Source organism: Thunnus maccoyii, chromosome 19 (genome assembly GCF_910596095.1).
Source record: "Thunnus maccoyii chromosome 19, fThuMac1.1, whole genome shotgun sequence".
Lineage (NCBI taxonomy): Eukaryota > Metazoa > Chordata > Actinopteri > Scombriformes > Scombridae > Thunnus > Thunnus maccoyii.
Window position 1 is genome coordinate 3,345,273 of NC_056551.1, and position 20,570 is coordinate 3,365,842.

At 40.7% G+C, this 20,570-nt stretch overlaps 1 protein-coding gene across 1 annotated transcript in view; it reads left to right on the top strand.

Moving 5' to 3' along the window:
- dcc (DCC netrin 1 receptor) overlaps positions 1-20,570 on the top strand; it is a 195,990-nt gene that overhangs the window by 82,411 nt on the left and 93,009 nt on the right. Inside the window, exon 13 of the mRNA XM_042396032.1 lies at positions 19,718-19,859. Within this exon, the coding sequence (XP_042251966.1) occupies positions 19,718-19,859 (142 nt within the window). The remainder of the gene's footprint in view (positions 1-19,717; positions 19,860-20,570) is intronic.

Below are 20,570 nucleotides of genomic sequence, written 5' to 3' on the forward strand. Positions count from 1 at the left end.
TCCGTTCCTGGTGAGATTAGCAGCAAAGAAAATGCAGTATTATTTTATAATGTGATAGATTTTCCAATGATCTCACAAGATGTGAGTTTCTTTATAAAGTTACCTTCATAAACTGTTCTTTAAACACATTTCTGGCTGATTTTCCAGGTTTCTACCCTGAAAGTGAATGATGACTGTTTATTCTGACACATTTAAACTGTGACACTGCCATCAGTCATCAGTTTCCCTCTGGTGATCTGGCCTCATTTTACTGATTGATGTGATCCACAAATATATTTTTTTATTTCATTTTATTTTTTTTGCCCATATTCCCAGCTCGTTTAATTTTCCTCTGTTCACTGTCCAAACTGCTAGTGTGATTTATGGGATGAGAATGCTACAGAGGTCGCTTCAACATACTGTATTTTCATGGGTATTAACTCTTGTTCACTCATATTCAATAAAAAACACATATTTTATATGAAATAGAAAGTGATGACCTCTACGGGTCAGGGGCCCGGGGCCATGCAGGGGGCAGCTAGAAGGTGCTCGAGAGAAAAAGAAGAAAATGGAAATTCACCTTGCAGCAGCAGTTCAAAATACAACATGAACACATAAATATGTAAAATACTGTACATATATATGGACACAAGCCAGAACAGCCAAAGAATCCAAAGAAGTTGGCGCCCAATTAGTCTAACAGCCAATCACATCAGCTCCCCCCATCTGCTGTAATCTGTAAAAGCAGCAGAATTTAATGAGCAGAGAGAAGAGTTATATACATATCTACATATAATATATACACTATATAGTACCTCAAAGATTCATGTACAGCAGTATAATAATGTCTAATATGTAAATGTACTGAACTTAAAATATTACTATACAGCATCCCAAAAATGCTCTCAAAGGCAGTGGGTGTTTTAATTTTTTACATGTTACAAGTTTAATTTAATTTTAATGTTTTGTTTTTTTTTTTGCTTTTTACTGTTTGTTGTTGTGCTGTTGTATGTTTTTTTGTCTGGGACTACAGATGCAAATTAGCTTCAAGCTAACTCTGGTGCAGTGCATCTTTAATGTTTCAAACTGCACACTGTCCCATTCAATAAGTAAATCAACTTGAAATGTTGGGTTTCCACCGGTAACTTATTGCAGCTCTTATATGTCTGAAAGCGATCTGTAAAAAGTCAAATAAAGTTACGCTTACAGGTATGTGATGTAGAGGAGAGATGAAATAAAATGATTACCCTCTAGTACCTTCAGAGATGTGACCTGTTTCATCAGATGTTCCTCCTGTTCAGAAAGCAGCAGCAGAGAACATGATGAATGTTTTTGAACACAGCTCATAATTTATGTCCATAAAGAGGAGGTTGAGACAGTCTGTGGAGAGCTGACCTAATTTAGTTCCTGTCTGCTTTTTTTTTCCCTGCATGTGATTGATATTTCTCTGCTGATCGGCTCTCGGGTCAGGGCTGATCGATCAGTGATGTCAGAGCTGCCTGGCAGTTTAAAGCCTCATGATACAAGTTTGAAAAGGAGGAGTATTCTACTAAACAGAGAGAGAGAGAGAGAGATGTAGGGCTGAATAGGCTGCTGCTAAGATAAATTCAGGCTGAATACCTAGCTACATGGCTGTACTGTTTAAAACCCTGCTCAAGTGTTTCTCAGAAAGCCCTGCCAGCTCTGACCTCTGACCTCCCTGTAGATGAAGACGAGAGGGAAATACTTTTATTAAAGATCTTGTAGTTCTAACAGCACTAGGAGTAGCAGTTCTATTCCTAAACACCACCTGTTGTCCTCAATCCACCAATCACAGCTGAGCACGAATTCTGACAACCTCCATCATCTTTTCTGCTCCAATGCTTCAGCTGTACAGTATACATACATACATATATATGTAACAAACTACAAAAAAACATTGAAAGTGGTCAAAATATGTTTGTTTTGGTCAGAAACACTAAAGAACAAATTTACTAAGCAGCACTAACAGGTTGCCACAACTCCCCGCCCCCATAGTCCGTATGCCACCAAATATTTTATTTTATTTATTATAAATTTATATATAATTATTGCACTATTTTTCTTTCTAAGAATCAGGTTTAATACTAGGTCTGTATTTTTATTATATCTGGATATTTTTGTGGTGCAACTACTCTATATCTGATGTCATTGTGATTTTTGTTTCATTTCCCATCTTAACCTTCCGTACAGCCCATGTAAATCCCATCTGCTTTTTGAAGGTGGATCACTTTTACATTATTATAATTATTATTTATTTATTTATTATTGTTGTTCTATTGTTTTGTTGTCCCTTCTTAAATGTGTATGCAATAAGGAGCACCTTGCAAACATTCACCAAATTGACATGGAAACAGGCACAAAAGTCCAATTGTATATAATATATATATATTGTATGTTTTGAATGTTGAATATGTGCAGCATTGAGGTTTAGCTTCTAGGCTCTGACCTTGCCCACAAAGAAAGCTCAGCAAAGTAGGGAGTGGTGATGATAACTTCTCCTTTTAGGGGATGTTGACTCAGTCTATAGGTGGATGGTGGATGGGTTGGATATATGTTGCAGTGAGAAGCGCATCCCCGTATGTGAGTGTAGCAGCCGACTCTTTAGATTCTTTTTAATAGCCTGCAATTAGGATTGTTAAATTGTAATAGATGGGTAGACGTTGCAGTATTGTTGACATAGCAACAGTAATTAAAAGGGGAGAGATTTTTTTAAAATGTTGAAATCTCTAAAAACTGTATGTGAACTCCTGCAGCATCATGCTCACTCCATAATTGCCACACAAGTACATAAACACAGACTGTGTGTGTGTGTGTGTGTGTGTGTGTGTGTGTGTGTGTGTGTGTGTGTGTGTGTGTGTGTGTGTGTGTGTGTGTGTGTGTGTGTGTGTGTGTGTGTGTGTGTCCAGCCTCAGTCAGTTTCTCTGCAGCTTATTGCTGAGGGAGAAAATATGAATCTTACTGCTCTTGTCAAGTTTCTGCTGTCAAACCAACTTTTTAGACAAATCTGACATTTTCTCAACTTTCCTCCAGTCAGTGGAGCGTTACTGTCAGAGTGTGTGTGGTTGTGTGTGTGTGTGTGTGTGTGTGTGTGTGTGTGCTGTTGTTGAATGCTTGGTTGAACACACAGCCAGAGTTTAGAGTATGTATGTCAGTCTGGGGGGTTTTTACCCAGAATTCTCCAGAGGGTCCAGCCAGGGTCACTGTCTCTCTGGCTTTCAAAGTAGGGATCAGGAGGGGATTCTGTCAACATCCAGCATACCACGAATTTCACATTTCAGCTCAATTACTTGTCTAAGAATAGCTTTTGGAAGGTTTCCTGTTGGAGTACTAAACCTCCCAGTGAGTCTCTGCAGGAGTCAGATGTGCTTGACTCATTTAAAGATTCATTAAAAGAACCAGCAGTGAAGGGTCCAGCTGAGCTCAGCTCAAAGTGTTCATTTGACTTCTGCTGACATGAAATGAAGTTTTACAGAATTCATTGTGAAAACTGTTAGTTATTATCTCTCTATGAGGGCTGTATAAGCCATAGTTCATTCTGGCCTTTTGGAAACATCCTGCTTCACAAAGTTCTCCATTAAGCCTCTCACAAGCAAAAGAATCTGTAGCTTCTGTTTGCATTTATTCAGTGAATTCAAGACGCAATTAAACATGTCTAAAGTAGCAACCAGGGTGAGTCTTAATGCAATTATTGTAGAGAAATGCTGTTCTATAGCAGTGTGACAGAAGTTCCTGTTTTTATTTTCCACATTTTGGGTAAGGAAATATAAATTATAATGATACTCCAGCCACTGTGCATATTTTTCAAAAGAGACCAAAACCTTTTTTGGACATATTTGTGAAAATAGTGTTGAAGCTTCAAGCCTCTATGTGGGCATGTCCCATCACAAAGGTTGACTGACATGTGAGAGCTAGTGTTGCTAGGAGACCTGCTGTTAATTTTTGTAATGCAGTACTGACTGTAGAACATCATACTGAATATCCCATGAAAGTTGATACCAAGCAGCAGTTACCACGGCATGAGGCTGAAGGCAATGCAGAAGTACCTTAAAGTGCCCCCCAACAGACACCAGACGCTCCAACTGACTTCCTTTCAAAAAGACTGTATGGGTGGCAAACAAATCCAAATGGGGAAAAGGCAGAAGGCAAAGTTTCCAGAAACTGTCCACAGTTAGCACACAAGAACTGGTCAGTGGGAAACTAAGAACAAATACACTAAGAGCACTGAGATAATACGAGGGAAACAACAAGGAATGGCAAGAAGTCTTACTTCCAAAATCTACGATGAAGACAATCTGGCAACTAAAGAGGGGAAACACTGGGCTTCAAATACACAGGGACTGATTAGTAACTAAACACAGGTGGGTGAAATGAGACACAGGTGAAACACATGAGGTAATCAACAAAGGCGGGAAAACGCTGGAAGTAAAAGTAACAAAACACAAACAGAAGACATTTCAAAATAAAATAGGAACTAAATTGAAAATCCGAACACAAAACATAGACAGTGCTGGCAGAACATGACAAATTCAGGCCTGAGTGTGATTATAGATGCAATATTAGTAAGTTTGATGTTACTTGAGTATGATATCTGCCCTATTAGCACATTTAAGCTAACATAGCTAATGTTAGCCCAACATGTGCACCGCTTGGTGTTCCCAGTAAGCTAGCATTAGTTTGAGTCCGAGTTAGCAGGGTGTGTTTCCAGAGTGTGAAAGGCAACGCCCGACACTCCTTATTTGGACAGTCCTGGCTCTAAAGTTAAAAGATGGTGCCGACATAAACTGCATGTCAGGGCCTCAAACCAGCTCCAAGGCAAACCGACAGGTGATGTCACACCTCCCTACATCCATGTTTATATACAGTCTATGGTTGATATTAGGGCTGTCACGATACTAGATTTTCACAACACGATTATCGTGGCCAAAAGAATTCACAATATTATCGCAATATGTATAGAAAATTTGGAAAAATAGATAAATAATGCTATCAGTTAAATCATCTTTACATCTTAACTTTGTTTATTGCGTGTTTTGCCTCTCTTCTGGCAAATTAATTACTCTCAAAATACGAGTTTAGGGACATGGAAAGAAAGTTGGTAACCATAACTGTACATACTACAGAAAATTAATATTCTACATATTTTTCTAAGGGGTGTATCTAGCCATCTTCCAAAAAAAAAGGCTATTTAGAGAGACCAAATAACACCTGCTTCAGAGTAACTGAAGCATAAACACATTGTAGTGCTTTGTTCCCCTGCTGAAACTAAACTTTGTGCATATAAAAGAGTCAAAACAAGTTCTATGGTGGAAAAGCAGTTCATATAAAAAGTAAATCACAGCAAACTATTTATATTTACATATTTCCATGGTGTGGCTTTATAAAGAGCAATAAAGCAGCATATGGTCATTTTTGGAATTTCATTGGCTATTTGAAGCACCAGTCATTGGCAGAATCTGTTCCTTTTGGCTCAGTCTTTATATGAAAGAGGAGGTGCAGGCACCTCCTTTCAGTGCGGACTCTTGTTGGGTATTGTAGGCTGTGGACAGGACATGAAAGCTCCTTTTGGGTCCAGTGAGGTGTCAGTTGAAAGGTCAGAGTGCAGGTGCCATTTTGATACTGAGATGTTGCTAATATTTACATGCTAACGTGAGTTATGACGGAGAATACATGGGAAGATGAGGACATGGAACATTAAGGGGTTTTAAGAAACGCTGGATTATTTACACAATATTATCATATGTGAATTATTAACATAGTATCAATATTTAATTTTTTAAAGACCATGGTTATCACCCCTAGATGATACAAGATATTTTTTCCTTTTTTTCAACAACACCATACAGAGTTGATTATGTGCAGTTAGTGATGTTCCTTTACAATATTCAACATTTGGAAGGATCCATCATGCTATTTTTATTCCACTCGAAAAATGGGAGCTAGCAAGCTAGCTTGCTAATGTTAGCATCGATTCCCACTAGAGGGCACTTTCGTTGTCTGAGTCATCTGCAGCTCTTGCACACTTAGCATAATGTTCGTCTCACATTATTGAAAGGAGGGGGTCTAGTTAGCTCTTTTTCATGGGTGGAGTTGTGGTGAAAGCCAAGGATTCAGCATGATGTACGGAGTGTTCAAATCACAAGTGGAACAATGGCTAATGACGTTGCTCCCCTAGCTGTTATATTTAGACCTTTGGAATTGAAGTGATATTACAAAAAATGTTAAATGACCATTCAGATAGATACTATGCCAATGAAATCACAGTACTGATATTGTTGGTCAATACTGAAATTCACACCCCCAGGAAAATGCCATTATCACTGCAGAAAAATGAATCAAAATGTATATATTCTTTTTGTTGGTTCAGTTTTGACCAAATAAATAAGCAATTCAAAACAAACACCAACAATTTATTGTAATTCAGATGTAATTGAGGCTTTAAAAATCGGAGTGGTTGTATTTGTTGGTTTGAGAGGTTTCATTTAGTCATTTGTTCATTCGTATGTTGGGTCAGCTAGTTATTTGTGCAGTTATTCTCTACACAAAGCACACACTTTGTGAAATCATCCATTCATCTTTTCAATGTATTTATGCTTGAAACACCAGCTGTTCTGACTGTCACACACCTGTGATGATGTCATACAACAGCAAATAATTACCGTTAAACATCTTAGATTCCTTCGCTCTGATGTTTGGTGTGGAGCCATCGTTGAAAGGGGATTACACCTTCAGAGACAGAAACAGAGACATAATTATCGGTTTGTTGTTGTTCATCAGCTCTGTTTCATACTTGAACTGTCTTCTCCTCTGAATCAAATTACTCCAGTGTCGCCTGAAGCTCTGCCCACCTCATCAGGAGCACAACTCCTAATTAGACAGAGCAGCAAACAGCCAAGCTCTGACTGGACGGAGTCCTGTGAGCTGGAAGTCATGAGATTTAACTGAAAACATGCCTTTTTTCTGTAGAATGCTCCTGAGGATTTCTGTCTGTATTCTGAGATAAATCAACATATACTGTTGAGTATACTGTTTTACTGCAACAAAGATAAAACAATGATTTTATATTTAGTATTCAGTAACTACAGTTCCTATGACGCTTGCTGTCTTAAAGGCAGAAAGTAAGAAAGAATGTTGTTCTTTTACTGACTTTTTTAAGATGTATTTGTATATGTACATTATCATATAATTCGTTAAGTAAAACATTTTACCATAAATTAGGTTTATTAACTTTTAAAATCAAATGGTGCTCTAAATGTATTAAATGTATTCTCTGCATTTATAGCAGTCTAGTAAATAATACATTATGATGAAATTAGTTATTATGCCTTGCATAATAACTGTAGTCCAACAAATAAATTAAACGTACTAGAAAAGATTTATTAATATTGCATTGCACTATTTAAAGTCACATTTAATTAAGATAAAGTGGTATTTGTATCTTAACAAAGTAGAGCGCTGTCCTTTACTGCCTTATTTTTTACTTATGTCCAATTCAAGACTTATGTCTTGAATTGGACATGTTAGAGAATATTAGCTGTATATTAAAATGTAGCATAAATATTTTTTTTAGATCCTAAAAACATGTGGAGGTGGTTGTTTTTCAGCCCTGAGTACTGTCTGCAGGTCTTCCTCTCAGGTGGTATACAAGCACAATAATCTCTACCAAAAACAAGCTGTGCCCTCATTTCATACTACATACTAACTGTATAAATTATGTACTACAATATATACTAATCTTTATTGTATAGTGTTTTTTGCAGTTGGTATACAGCATACTACATGGTTTTCTACTAGCAGATGGAATGTAATACATGCAACTGCAAAACAAAAAGACAAAGACAAAAAGGTATTTTCAATTATTCCATTGTTATTTTTTGTTTTCTTAGGTATTCTTGTACCTATTAATTTCAGTGTTTTCCAGCTGTGAGTTTTTTAATGGTTTCCTTTGTGTATTGCACTGTGGGAGGGGTAGTGTTCATCAATAGCACCCTCAAAAATCAAGAGCTTTTATTCTACAAAACAACTGTTTTAAACTTAATTTTGAGTTGACACGGTACATACTCAAACACTGCTAACGATTAGTGTGTATGGATTTGGGAAACAGCTACAGGGTACGGTACCCTGTATGTAGCCTACGAGGCGTATCTAAGGGCAACAATACCCTGGCAACTGGACAGTCAGAGGACACCGTTTAGAGAGATTTTAGACTAAATCAAAATGAAACTGTAAAAGTAGGGGGAAGGGGGCAGAAACAGGCTTCTAAAATGAGAGGGGAAACATCATAGCTCCCCATCCCCAATGGAAATTTCATCCTTGAGTGATCTATATAATTATGCAAGATTATGTGGTAACCATGGTAACATGTATGCACGTCAGCAGGTGAGTGTTGTGTTTTTCCCCATATATAAGAAGGTAAAAAGTAAAACAGAGGTGTACTTTTGGTTTTTGAGTTATTGAAAAAAAAATCTGACAGTAATTAAAAAACATCAGCCTACATCACATGTAAACAATAAAGTAACTCAGATTTTGTTCTCTACCTTTCGTATTTTTCATATTTTTTTTAAATATGTTTTGGACACTGGGAACCAACTGCTCAAACATACCTCTGTCTGTACTTCTTATATATTGAACTAAAACCTAACAGCTGTTTATTTTCTGAAAACACACACACACACACACATGTACACACACTGCATGTTGCAGCATGGTGTTGCATGTTGTATTGCACAGCAAATAGAGACAGTCTGCCCTCCGTGTGATTGCTCCTTACCCAGAGGACATTAACACACACGCGCACACACAAGCACATACACACAGTTGATGTGATTGCAGCTCTCACCCAGAGGACATGAACAAACAATCACAGATTGAATTCAGGGAGTGTTTACTCACCTGGCCCTGTGTGTGTGTGTGTGTGTGTGTGTGTGTAGGTCACAGGGTGGATGAGGTGTTCTGTATGCAGCTCTCACTGCAGCTCTGCATACTGAAACGGAACACAACCCACTGAATTAATTCCAGTTTCAGTTTAAAGTTTTGTTTTTCTTTAAAGCTTTTTTATCCATCGATTGGGGAAAACTGCGGTGGAACAAAGAGTCAAAGTACAGCTAGAAATACAAAAAAACTGACTGTATTCCTTCACTGAAATGCACCAGTGCCATGTCCTGCATCAGCATAATAGGAGGCTTTGTTGTTTCCTTTCATTTGTTAACTTAATTAACTACAGATTGCTAATTAAATTAACTTCACGGTGCATTTTCATAACTTTGAATTTTAAGTAACTCATATGGTGAGCCCAATTGTAACCTACTTGAAGGTCCAGTTTGAAGTAAACAGTAGCAATAGTAGAAGTATGAGAAATGTAATCATTATCAGCATTAGAAGAAGTAATATTAGCAGTATTGTTCTGTTATCGTCTAGGCTTCGCCCTCTAAGAGCTGTCGCTGTTGGGTTTATCTCTGCAAGCATACACAGTCGTGAAGATTTATTTCGCACCATTGTGCTCGCACAATTGCCCCTCTCAGTTCCGCATCCCCGGCTTGGCCTGAGATCTGCTCCCCATTTTTTCTTCAGTGTTTGATGCAGTCACCTGTTAAAGGAAGTGAAGAAAGAAGATATGTCTTTGGCTCAGCGTCTCACCCATGGATCATTAAAGATCATCAAAGAGAACTGGATATAGTGTCGGAGGCGGTGCCCTGTTCATTCCTGTGAAAGTTGCTCAGTGGCGCATGAAGCCAAAAAAACCACTTCCCGCTGTAAAGAAATTACACGAATTAAAACATACTGCGCATGCTCTGAAGGCCCAATCCACCCACTGAGCATACTCACCAGGGACTTCTGCCGGCTGAGACAGCTAACTTCCAGTTTAGCCCCCTGGATGACTTGAATGGGGATAAAACGGTTCAATCATGTGACTCTTCTAGACTTTCAAAAGGTGCTTGGAACGAATGGATAAAATTCTGATAGTGAAACGAGTCATTCGCAGGGGTCATGACTAGGGATGTGCAGAGAGCCCAGTATTTGTATTTGTATCTATATTTGTTGAGGCAGCAAAATTATTTATATTTGTATTTGTATTCAAATAAAAGTGGAAATAGGCTTGAAAATCCTGTTTTTGTTTTTATTACACTTTTAATTTTAGGATATTAGTGTGTTGAAATAAATGTTTATGAATAAACTGTTATTAAGGAGGTCCCCACACCAAGTCTTGAACTTGAGTCTCCCAGATCATAGACGACTGTGACTACTGAGCTAAAACTTTGCTCATAGCAATCGCATAGACAGACCTGCATGTATTTATACACCCATAACACAGAGACAGCACATTATATAACGCGTAGGGAAGAACTTTAAAGGCGATAATTGCTTTGCACTTTTCATTTATTGCCTAATTTTTACAACATAACTTTGTGGATAGGAGAAGGGGAAGAGTCCCTTGGAAGCACTTCACACATGTCAGTAGCTCAGCTTTATCTCTGGGAAACGCCCTCAAGTCTGGGAGTGATGTCCAAATAAGGAAATGTGCGTCATGTAGCAGGTGGATGTGACCTCCACACCCGTTGTGAGATGTACCTCAGTGCAGAGTATGCCAGGATAGCGCTCACTCCCGGGCCGTGTGCTCCTTCTGTGTTCACCTGCCCATCATGGAGCTACAGTGGTGAGCAGATGCCCTCTCAGCGCTGCAAGTAGAAGGTGATGGAGACAGCGCCTGGGCTGACCTTGCGAGCTATACGGTCGAAGAAGCACTGGAAATATTTCAACTGACCCAGCCTGGTAGGGGTGCACAGTGCAGTCCGATGGCTCAGCTCCCTCCATCACTTGCACACCCCCAGCTCTCCCCTCTCCACAATGGGAGACCTGGAGTTCGTCAGCGAGAACGGAGCCCCGCGTGTGTGACTGTCTCCCGCCTCACCACGGCCCATTGGCCAACTGTCTGCCAGCATAGGCTCTCTTCCAAGACCTCCCAGGCATCATTAGGCTTCAGCAGATGTAAACCTACACCGCCTTCTCCTTGGGATCATGTCACCGCCTGCCTCACTTATCGTGCTCATCAGTGTGCCACCCAGACAGCAACAGTTTATAACATCATACTGCTCTTCTCCACTGTCTCTGCCATGGCTGCACAGCCCAGTTCACACCGTCTGGAGATGGCAACAGACATTGAGAAAGTGATGACAGCTATCCTGACCCTCTCCATGGCTGCAACAGTGGCGCAGGCCCGGATCAAGGCATGGCTGATGGTACTGCATCAGTAAGCTCCATGCTGTCCTGCTACCAGGGGCCAACTCCCAGCCTGCACCTGGTCTAAGCCAAGCCACCTTGCAAACCGCGGCGGCAATGATGGGATGCAGGGAATGTGGTTTTTTTTAATGGAAACTGCCAGACACAATGGTCCATTTCAGAACCACCCACCTGTCACTAAAGATCAATTTCCTCATGATCAATTTGTTTCCACTGTGTACAGTGGAAACAAAGGCAGTCCACGGTGCTGAAAGTGCTGGAACACCTTGCCCCACTACTGACAGACAAGCATGTGGTGGTACAGACAGACAACATGACAACAGTGCTGCTTGAAGGTTGTGATCCCTTTTAAAATTTGCTCTGTTTCTGCATAAATATGACCTAAAACGTGATCAGATTTCCATGAAAGTCTTAACACTAGATAAAGGGATATGAATTCAACAAATGTGAGACAAAATCCTTTTACTTGTTTGTTTATTTATTGAGGAATGATCCAATGTTAGATATTTGTGCATGGCAAAAATATGTGAACCTCTAGCATTATCAATTCAATTGAAGGGGAAATTAGAGTCGGGTGTTTCAATCAATGGGTTGACAATCAAGTGTGAGTCTGGGAGGCTCTGCCTTATTTGAAGAAGAGAAATTTGGGTCTCCACTATCAAAGCCTGATCTTCACAACACAGGCTTGTGGAAATGTGTCATGTCTCGAACAAAGGAGATTTCTGAGGACCTTAGAAGAAGAGTTGTTGATGTTCATCGGGCTGGAAAGATTTACAAAACCATTTCTGAAGAGTTTGGACAGTCGACTTTCAGGCAGATCGTGTACAAATGGAAGACATCCAACACCATTGTTACCCTCGCCAGGAGAGGTTGAACAACAACGATCACACCAAGAACAGACGTGTAATAGTCCAGGAGGCCACAAGGGACCCCAGGGTAACATCGAGGAAACTAAAGATCTCTCTTGCAGTGGCTACAGTCAATGTTCATGAGTCCACCATCATGAGAACATTGAACATCAGTGATGTGCATGGCAGAGTTGCAAGGAAAAAAGCCACTTCTCTCCAAAAAGAACATTGCTGCCATCTACGGTTTGCTCAAGACCACGTGGATAAGCCAGAAGGCGATTGGAAAAACGTTCTGTGGATGGATGAGACCAAAATCAAACTTTTCGGCTTGAATGAGAAGTTTTATGTTTGGCAATGAGCAAACACTGCATTCCAGCATAAGAACGTTAACCCATCTGTGAAACATGGTGGTGACATTATCATGATTTGGTGGAGTTTGCTGCCTCTGGACTTGAACAGCTTGCAATTATTGAAGGAGCTATGGGTTCTGAGTTGTACCAGCAAATTCTACAGGAAAATGGCAAAGTATCTGTCTGTGATCTGAAGCTCAACAGAAAGTGGGTCATGCAGTAAGACAACAACCCCAGACAACACAAATCGTTCTACCAAAGAATGGTTAAAGTAGAAGAAAGTTAATGTTTTGGAATGACCGAGTCAAAGTCCTGACTTTAATCCTATAGAAATGCTGTGGAAGGACCTGAAGTGGGCAGTTCATGTAAAGAAGCCCACCGACATCCCTGAGTTGAGACTGTTGTGTAAGGAGGAATGGACTAAAATTCCTTTATTAAGCCAATGTTCAGGGCTGATAAACAGTTTGGTTGAAATTGTTGCTGCAAAAGGGGAAAGCAAGGGTCCACGTACTTTGCCTTAAACAAATATGTAAGATTGGATAATTTTTCTGAATAAGTAAACGAAAAAGTTTAATGTTTTTTGTCTCATTTGTTTAATTGGGTTCCCTTTATTCAGTTTTAGGACTACTGCAAAAATCTGATCACATTTTAGGTCATATTTATGTTGAAATAGAGAAAACTCTGAAGGGTTCACAAACTTTCAAGCAGTACTGTGTATATCACCAGGTGAGTGGAGGATGAGTGGAGGTTGAATAACACACTTAATCAACTGTGTGGGACAGGTTAGGGAAAGCAGAGGTGGATCTATTTGCCTCATGAGAAGATGCACAGTGCACGTTATGATTCTCCATGAGCGCACTAGATGATCTTTCACTGCGAGTGGATGCCGTCTCTCACTGGCCGTGGCTCAAAGCTCCTTTACACTTTTCCCCAGTCCCCTGATTCCTTGCCTTCAACCATGTATTCAGGTTATTGGCAACTCTTGCAGCACAGAAATGCATTCTCACAGACGGACAGCTCAATCCTACACTCCAGTGATAGGCCAGCAGTTATGGGGCTGGGCCCTGAATGGGAGTATGTGGAGAGATTAGGGTTGCCCCCTGCAGCGGTATGCATTATCCAGGGGGCCCCTTCTACTACAGCCTGTTTTCAGCGCTGTACTGTGTAGAAGGGCTCAGATCCCACATCGTGCCCTTTATCTTGTGTTAACTTTCATCCAGCTGTTAGTACATAGAAATCTGGCTCTATTTACATTTAAAACATATGCTGCAGCCATTTCATCCTTTCATGAAGGCTATGAAGAGAGATCTGTTTTTGTGCACCTGCTGGTTAAGCACTTCCTAAACAGAGTCAGAAGACAGAGATCTGTCATGCACTCTTGGCACTGCAGTGGGAATTACCTCTGGTGTTACGCACTCTGGGCGGACTGCCTTTCGAGTCACTTCCGCAAATCTCTCTCAAGTTACTGTCATTAAAGACAGCACTTCTCCCAGCCCTGACTTCAGCAAAAAGAGTAAGTGACTTATGTGCGCTCTCAGTCTCCCCGTCTTGTCTCATTATCAGAGAAGACGGGAGCACAGCCACTCTGCAGCCAAATCCCACATTCATGCCCAAGGTCATAACCAGCTCTTTTAGATCAAGAGATATTCCCCATGGACGGTTTCTTCAGTCCTCCTCACAGGAGTGAAAGAGAAGAAACGTCACACCAACTCTGCCTTGTGCGTGCACAGCAGGCCTCAGACAGACACAGCAGCTATTTGTACATTACAGAGAGCATTCGCAGCAGAAGCCCTTGATGAAACAGCACTTCGTCCAGTGGCTGTGTGATGCTATCACATGTGTCGCAGTGGGGGTAGATCCCCCATATCCGTGAACACTCTGTGAGGTCTTTGTCCTCCTCCACAGCTCTTCTCAGAGGAATGGCAATGGTAGAAAATTGTGCAGCAGCAGCATGGGCTTCACGTCGTCCTTTTATTCGGTTCTACCTGCGCTTCATGACCGAGCCCTCTCTGACTCATTCTGTGTTGAATGTGCTCAATGGTCAGTGACACACTCTCAGCTCCGGACACATTACGCGCACACACTCATCTTGGTAGAGAGCCATTATATGTGCCTCAAGCTGGCATATACTAAAAACTCTCTTTTAACTTGTTTGTAACAACTGTCCATGCCCGCTCTCCCAACATAAGTTCACTGTGTGTGAAATGTGTGCTTGTGCACTCACTGTGCGCACCTGCACTTGCCATGTGGTATCCTCCTCTACTCACATCATCACGGATTAGTGAGCTATTCACCCTCTCGTCCCTGCTCTGCTTGTGTTTGGGACTTTTTACGGTGCATAATTATCGTCCCTGTTCTCTCACAGCAATGGGAGTGTCATGTGAATGAATTGTAACGCTTCACTCTGACTATTCACACAGGGCCTACAGTGGAAGAGGACCATGGCACAGCTTATGTCATTTTATCTTATGGTGCACTGCACTTATGGGGCTGTTAACTAGTGTGTGTAAAATGTGTGTGGACTCTGGTGGTTCAGTGGAGCATTGACCACATCCATCTTTGCCCTTATCCCAATAGTGACAGCTCTTAGAGGGTGAACTTTGGTTACATAGCGTAATGCCCACTAAGATCCAGAGCCCACTGCTCCACCAACGTCAGCTGAAGAAAAAGTTGGCTTATTTGGGAGCAGATCTCAGGTCTTATATACTGGAGATGCAGACCTGAGAGGGGCACTTGTGCATAAATAAATTGTGTATAAATCTTAACAACTGTGCATGTGCGTAGTGATAAACCCAAAAGCAACAGCTCTTGGAGGGCTATGCCTATACTCGGCATGTAACCAACATTACTGTGTTTACTGTCTTATTTAAGTTTCCCTCAGACACTTCTGGTTCTTGTCATTATCGCTGCTGTTTAGGTTATTATCTGTACTTATTTCATGTTATCTTCATTAGCTTTCTGCAGACCTCCCTGCGTTTTCCTCGTCTCCTCTGAGGGGAAAAACAGACAGAGGCTCACGGCCTTTTTGAAGACGGTGGAGAGGCCATGGCTTTGCTTGCCCTGCTGCTTTACAATGTCAGCTACATCTGAATACAAAGCAGCAGCAGGAGGATTTCTGCTCCCAACACTTTCTGCTCTTCTCAGAAAGAAAAAAAGCAGAGGTGTTACAGAGCAGCCTGAGGCTATTTCACCTCTAATTCACACAAGGAAAGAAAGTACATCTGAAACCTGCTTAATTGATCCATGGAGCCCATTTAGTTCAGTCAGCGCTATTAAAGAAATAAAACTCACCAACTTAATGAACACAGCAAACTGTGGTCCAGCTGCTCTGTCAGCAGCATGTGAAGAGTGGACAACCAATAATAATATACAATTTAGATCTGATGTCGGCCAATGAGATGGTTCACTTTGGAGACAAACTTAAGCATCACAAACACATCTGAAATAACAATAAAAATAATAATAAAAATAATAATGCAATAGTTGCAGCACTAATAGTAGCTGTTGCTGCAGGAACAGTAGTATTAGTAGCAGAAGTAACATCAGTAGCAACAGTAATAGCTTAGCATCAGTAGTAATATCCGTAGCAGCAGCAGTAATAGCAGTAGCAGTGGCAGCAACATCAGTAGCAGCAGTAGTAGTATTATCAGTAGCAGCAGCAGTAATAGCAGTAGCAGCAGCAGTAATTGAGGTAGCATCAGCAGTAATAGCAGCAGCAGTAATAGCAGTAGCATCAGTAATATCAGTAGCAGCAGCAGTGGCAGCAACATCAATAGCAGCAGTAGTAGTAATACTAGTAGCAGCAGCAGTAATAGCAGTAGCATCAGTAATAGCAGCAGCAGTACTAGTAGTAGCATCAATAATATCTTTAGCAGCAGCAGTAATAGCAGTAGCAGCGGTAATATCAGTAGCAGCAGCAGTAATAGAGGTAGCATCAGGAATATCAGTAGCAGCAGCAGTAATAGCAGCAGCAGTAATAGAGGTAGCAGCAGCAGTAATAGCAGCAGCAGTAATAGCAGTAGCATCAATAATATCTTTAGCAGCAGCAGTAATAGCAGTAGCAGCGGTAATATCAGTAGCAGCAGCAGTAATAGAGGTAGCATCAGGAATATCAGTAGCAGCAGCAGTAATAGAGGTAGCAGCAGCAGTAATAGCAGCAGCAGTAATATCAGTAGCAGCAGCAGTAATAGAGGTAGCATCAGTAATATCAGTAGCAGCAGCAGTATTATCAGTGTTAGTAGCAACAGTACTATAGCAGTAGAAGCACTAGGAGTAGCATTAGTAGCAGCAGTAATGGAAATGGTAGCAGTAGCACTCATGGCAGATGGTATGATATATTATGGTATAAAGATTATTAATAGTAGTAACAGTAATCTAACTTGCAGTCTAATGAAAAGTGCTAAGGATCAACTCCAGTGATGTTGTTCCTGTTGTTGAACTTGTTGTTGTTGAGGAGTATTAACTCCAGGTAGAGACTTGCTGTCATCCTTCATGCATGATTTGCCTCTTTGTATCTCTGTGGGAGTTGTTCCAACATGGATTTAACTTCATTTATGGATGAACTTCATCATGGATTTAACTTTGATACAAAATATTCATTTCCACGGAGACCTCACATCCAACTGTGTCCTGCCAAAGTGGCTAATTAGTTAATGAAGCACATGGCGACACTGCACCAGAGAGGGGGAGAGAGCGACAGAGAAAGAGAATCTATGGAGGAATTTGGCGAACATACATTGATTAAATCTGTCCATTTCTTTCTCTCCCTCTCTCCCTCCTTCTGTCTCTCCTCTCTTCTCCTCTCCCTCCTCCCTCTCAGTAATCAGTTCTGCTGTAATCAATTAGCAGGATGAGGAGCAGCAGAGGGAACAGGTGCAGCTAAATGTTAATGAAATCCTCTGTGGCCGTTGTCTCAGTAACACTGGCTGAATATTTAAACTGCTCGTTGGCCCGATGACTTACACCACAGCTGATGGAGGGAAACACACACCTTCAGTCTGTGTGTGTGTGTGAATGTGTGTGATACAATCTGTACATGTGTAAGTGGCCGTCTGGTTCTGCACTGCGCATGTTTTGTATTAAATGAGAATCCACTTCAGTACATGCTGTTACTGAATATTGGACCAGACATGTATTAGTACATCTCTCTGTACTATCTGACTTCCCTACCCAGTCTGTTGCACTCAGCCCCAAGCCCCCTGCTTCCTGCTGAAGATTAAAATTTAAAAAAAAAAAAAAAAAAACAGCGCCCAAATATATAATTTAGTTTCTACAAAAAAGCTTCTAATTTCCTAAACCAGCTGGGTATTGTAGTTTTTTTTTTTTTTCTTTTTATTAGCAAATGCTACTCAAGCGGGTGGAAGTATTGCATTTTCAGCAGAAGATTAATACACATTTGGTGCTCGTGTGAGTGTTTCTGGAAGCAGGGCGGTGTGTTTGTGTGGGATTCAGACTTAATAAACTACAATCTGTGTGTTCACGGTAATAAAGCAACATGTCATCCGGTGCAACAGTGTGAGGTAGACAATGAAACTGATGAAAAGAAAATCTGAACTGTGGTTCAACTCAGCTCTTCTGCCAAACAGCAAACACTGGATTGTACTAAGAGTACTGGATAGCGTGTTCCAAAATGATGCTCCACTCATTCCACTGATGATGATAATAATCGCTCACCGAGGGGGTACGCTAAAAAAAAAAATGCTCTTCAGGCTTTGCTCATTTTTTGGTACCATAGAGCATGAACATTACACAATGTCTACACATGCTGCGTAGTGAGAGCAGCACTTTAGCAGAGCAGCATTTTCAGTTCTTCATCAGTGTCTACACGAGATTCGTTCAGGAGCAGTATTGAGTGTAGGTCAATCATGCTCTGGTGGTGCTGAGAGCCCAACACTCAACCAAGCAGTTTAAATGGAAGAAATTGGAATTGAAGTGTAAAAAACTCCTGTTTGGGTTGCAATTACGTGTATATACTTGTACATTGTAAGTGAAACATACAAGCCGATATACAGCCTGTGTTGATAGTGGTATTGATTAGAATAGAAGCGTATCTGTTATGTCAGACATGTGTGAGATAGATGACGAAAAAACGGCTGAATTGTTGAATTGCAGGTTATATTACTGTAGATGCCAGATGACTGCTGCCCTAACAGTATACAGTTCTTCAAGACTTTAAATTTTCATCGGACCTAATGGCTCAAATAAATTTGGCAAGTGTGTGCGTGTGTGTGACCTGCAATCACCCTAACCCTACATAACCTCACAGCTGGGTGCCATTCACAGGGGCTTGTGCATTATTACTGGAGCCATCAATATAGGATGTTAATATTTGACGTTTTGTCTATTAATACTGTATATAACAGAGCCAATTTAAGATTATTTTATTGAATACACTTTCTGATTTTGTCACAGAATTTCTTCCAACCTCACTGATAATGATGAAGTGAGATAGTGGTAATAGAGGTAAAGAGATAATACATGAGACATTAAAGAGAAAGAGGTCGAGTCAGGTGGATGCAACAGAGAGAGAAAGAGAGATAGGGATAGATCAAATATTTTTTTTCTACTTTTCTAATTCATTAATCTTCATTCATTAACGTTCAGCCCACCTATCACACACACACACACACACACACATGCACACACACACACACACACACACACACAGGGTCATACTGAGTCTATCAGCAGGATGGTTGATGGCAGCTGCCTCACAGAGCAGAGCACACTGGGGGCCGAGCAAACATCTGCTGTGTGTGTGTGTGTGTGTGTGTGTGTGTCAGAGGTGGGTTGTTAACATGCAAATAAAGCAATTAAAATTCATGGAACACACACCCAAACATACACAGAAACACACACAGACACACACACACACACTCTCAGAAATATATGCAGTAAATATACACAGATACACACTCGAGCACGCAGCGAAATTCAAACCACCACACCCTTTAACTGGAAGGATTCAGTAACACACACAGACACCAGCTCAACATCAGACTCATCCGAACAAAAATAGAAACACAACAGAAACCAGATGTGCTTCTCTGCTGATCCCTGATCAGACTTAACAGTCCAGTTTCACACCTCGCTGTGATGAAAACACAAACATAGTCACACATACTCACTGTATCTTGATGTTTCATGGTGATGACAGGTGGTTGAAGTCATTTTAGATAGTTTGCCGGCTACACAGCAGCAGGCAGCTGTTCACTGCTTCCTCAGTCAGGAGATTATTTGCATCTGGTTTAACTTACTTAATCTTTGTTTCTTCTCGTCTTTCAGAGCATCAAGGTGTCATGGCAGCCACCTCCGCGCAGCGCCCAAAACGGCATCATCACCGCTTACAAGATCAAATACAGAAAGACCGGTCGCCGTGGAGACCAGGAGGCCATAGAACCCAACAACTTCTGGTATTTGTTCACAGGTGAGGCTCCGCAGGTGGATTCGTTCTCTTTCATTTAGTTTGACTTTGGAAGTTCAGCTGAAGTTTAAAAAAAAAAGATCAGTAATTTCTTTTAACAGCTGGGAACTGTAGTTTTTAGCGATTGTTACTGGAGGAAATAGTACATTTGTTTGGGACTATTTTCAGCAGTGGATTAATACACATTTAGTGTAGAGATAGAACAGTTTTTTGGACAACAATGTAGCTACATGGCACAGAAGAATAAGCAGTAACAGGCTTTTGATACACACATAATACTTGATACTTGTTAGCAGGATTAATTCATTGTAGGATTTGTTGGCAACAAGAAAAATATTGAAAATCACCAGATGTGTCCTTTAACATTTACCTTGAATGTTCTTAAAAACCAAGATGTTTAAATTGACTGTGGAGATATAAGGACGATTTAATAGATGAATGCTGTCAAGTCCTCCCAACAGGATCCTCCAAATAGTGACTGTCTCAGAGACAAAGAGAAGATTCATATCCTCAAGATGTGTATTGTGTGTGTGTGTGTGCGCTTTAGCTTAATTTCTGCGTGTACCTGTTTTTTTCTGTTCAGCATGTACAGTATCTGTATGTGTGCCTATTTCCCTCTGACAAAAAATCTGCATTTGCATGAATTTACGTGTGTGCATGTGTGTGTGCATGTGTGTGCATGTGTGTGTGTGTGTCTGCATTCAAACTGCCACC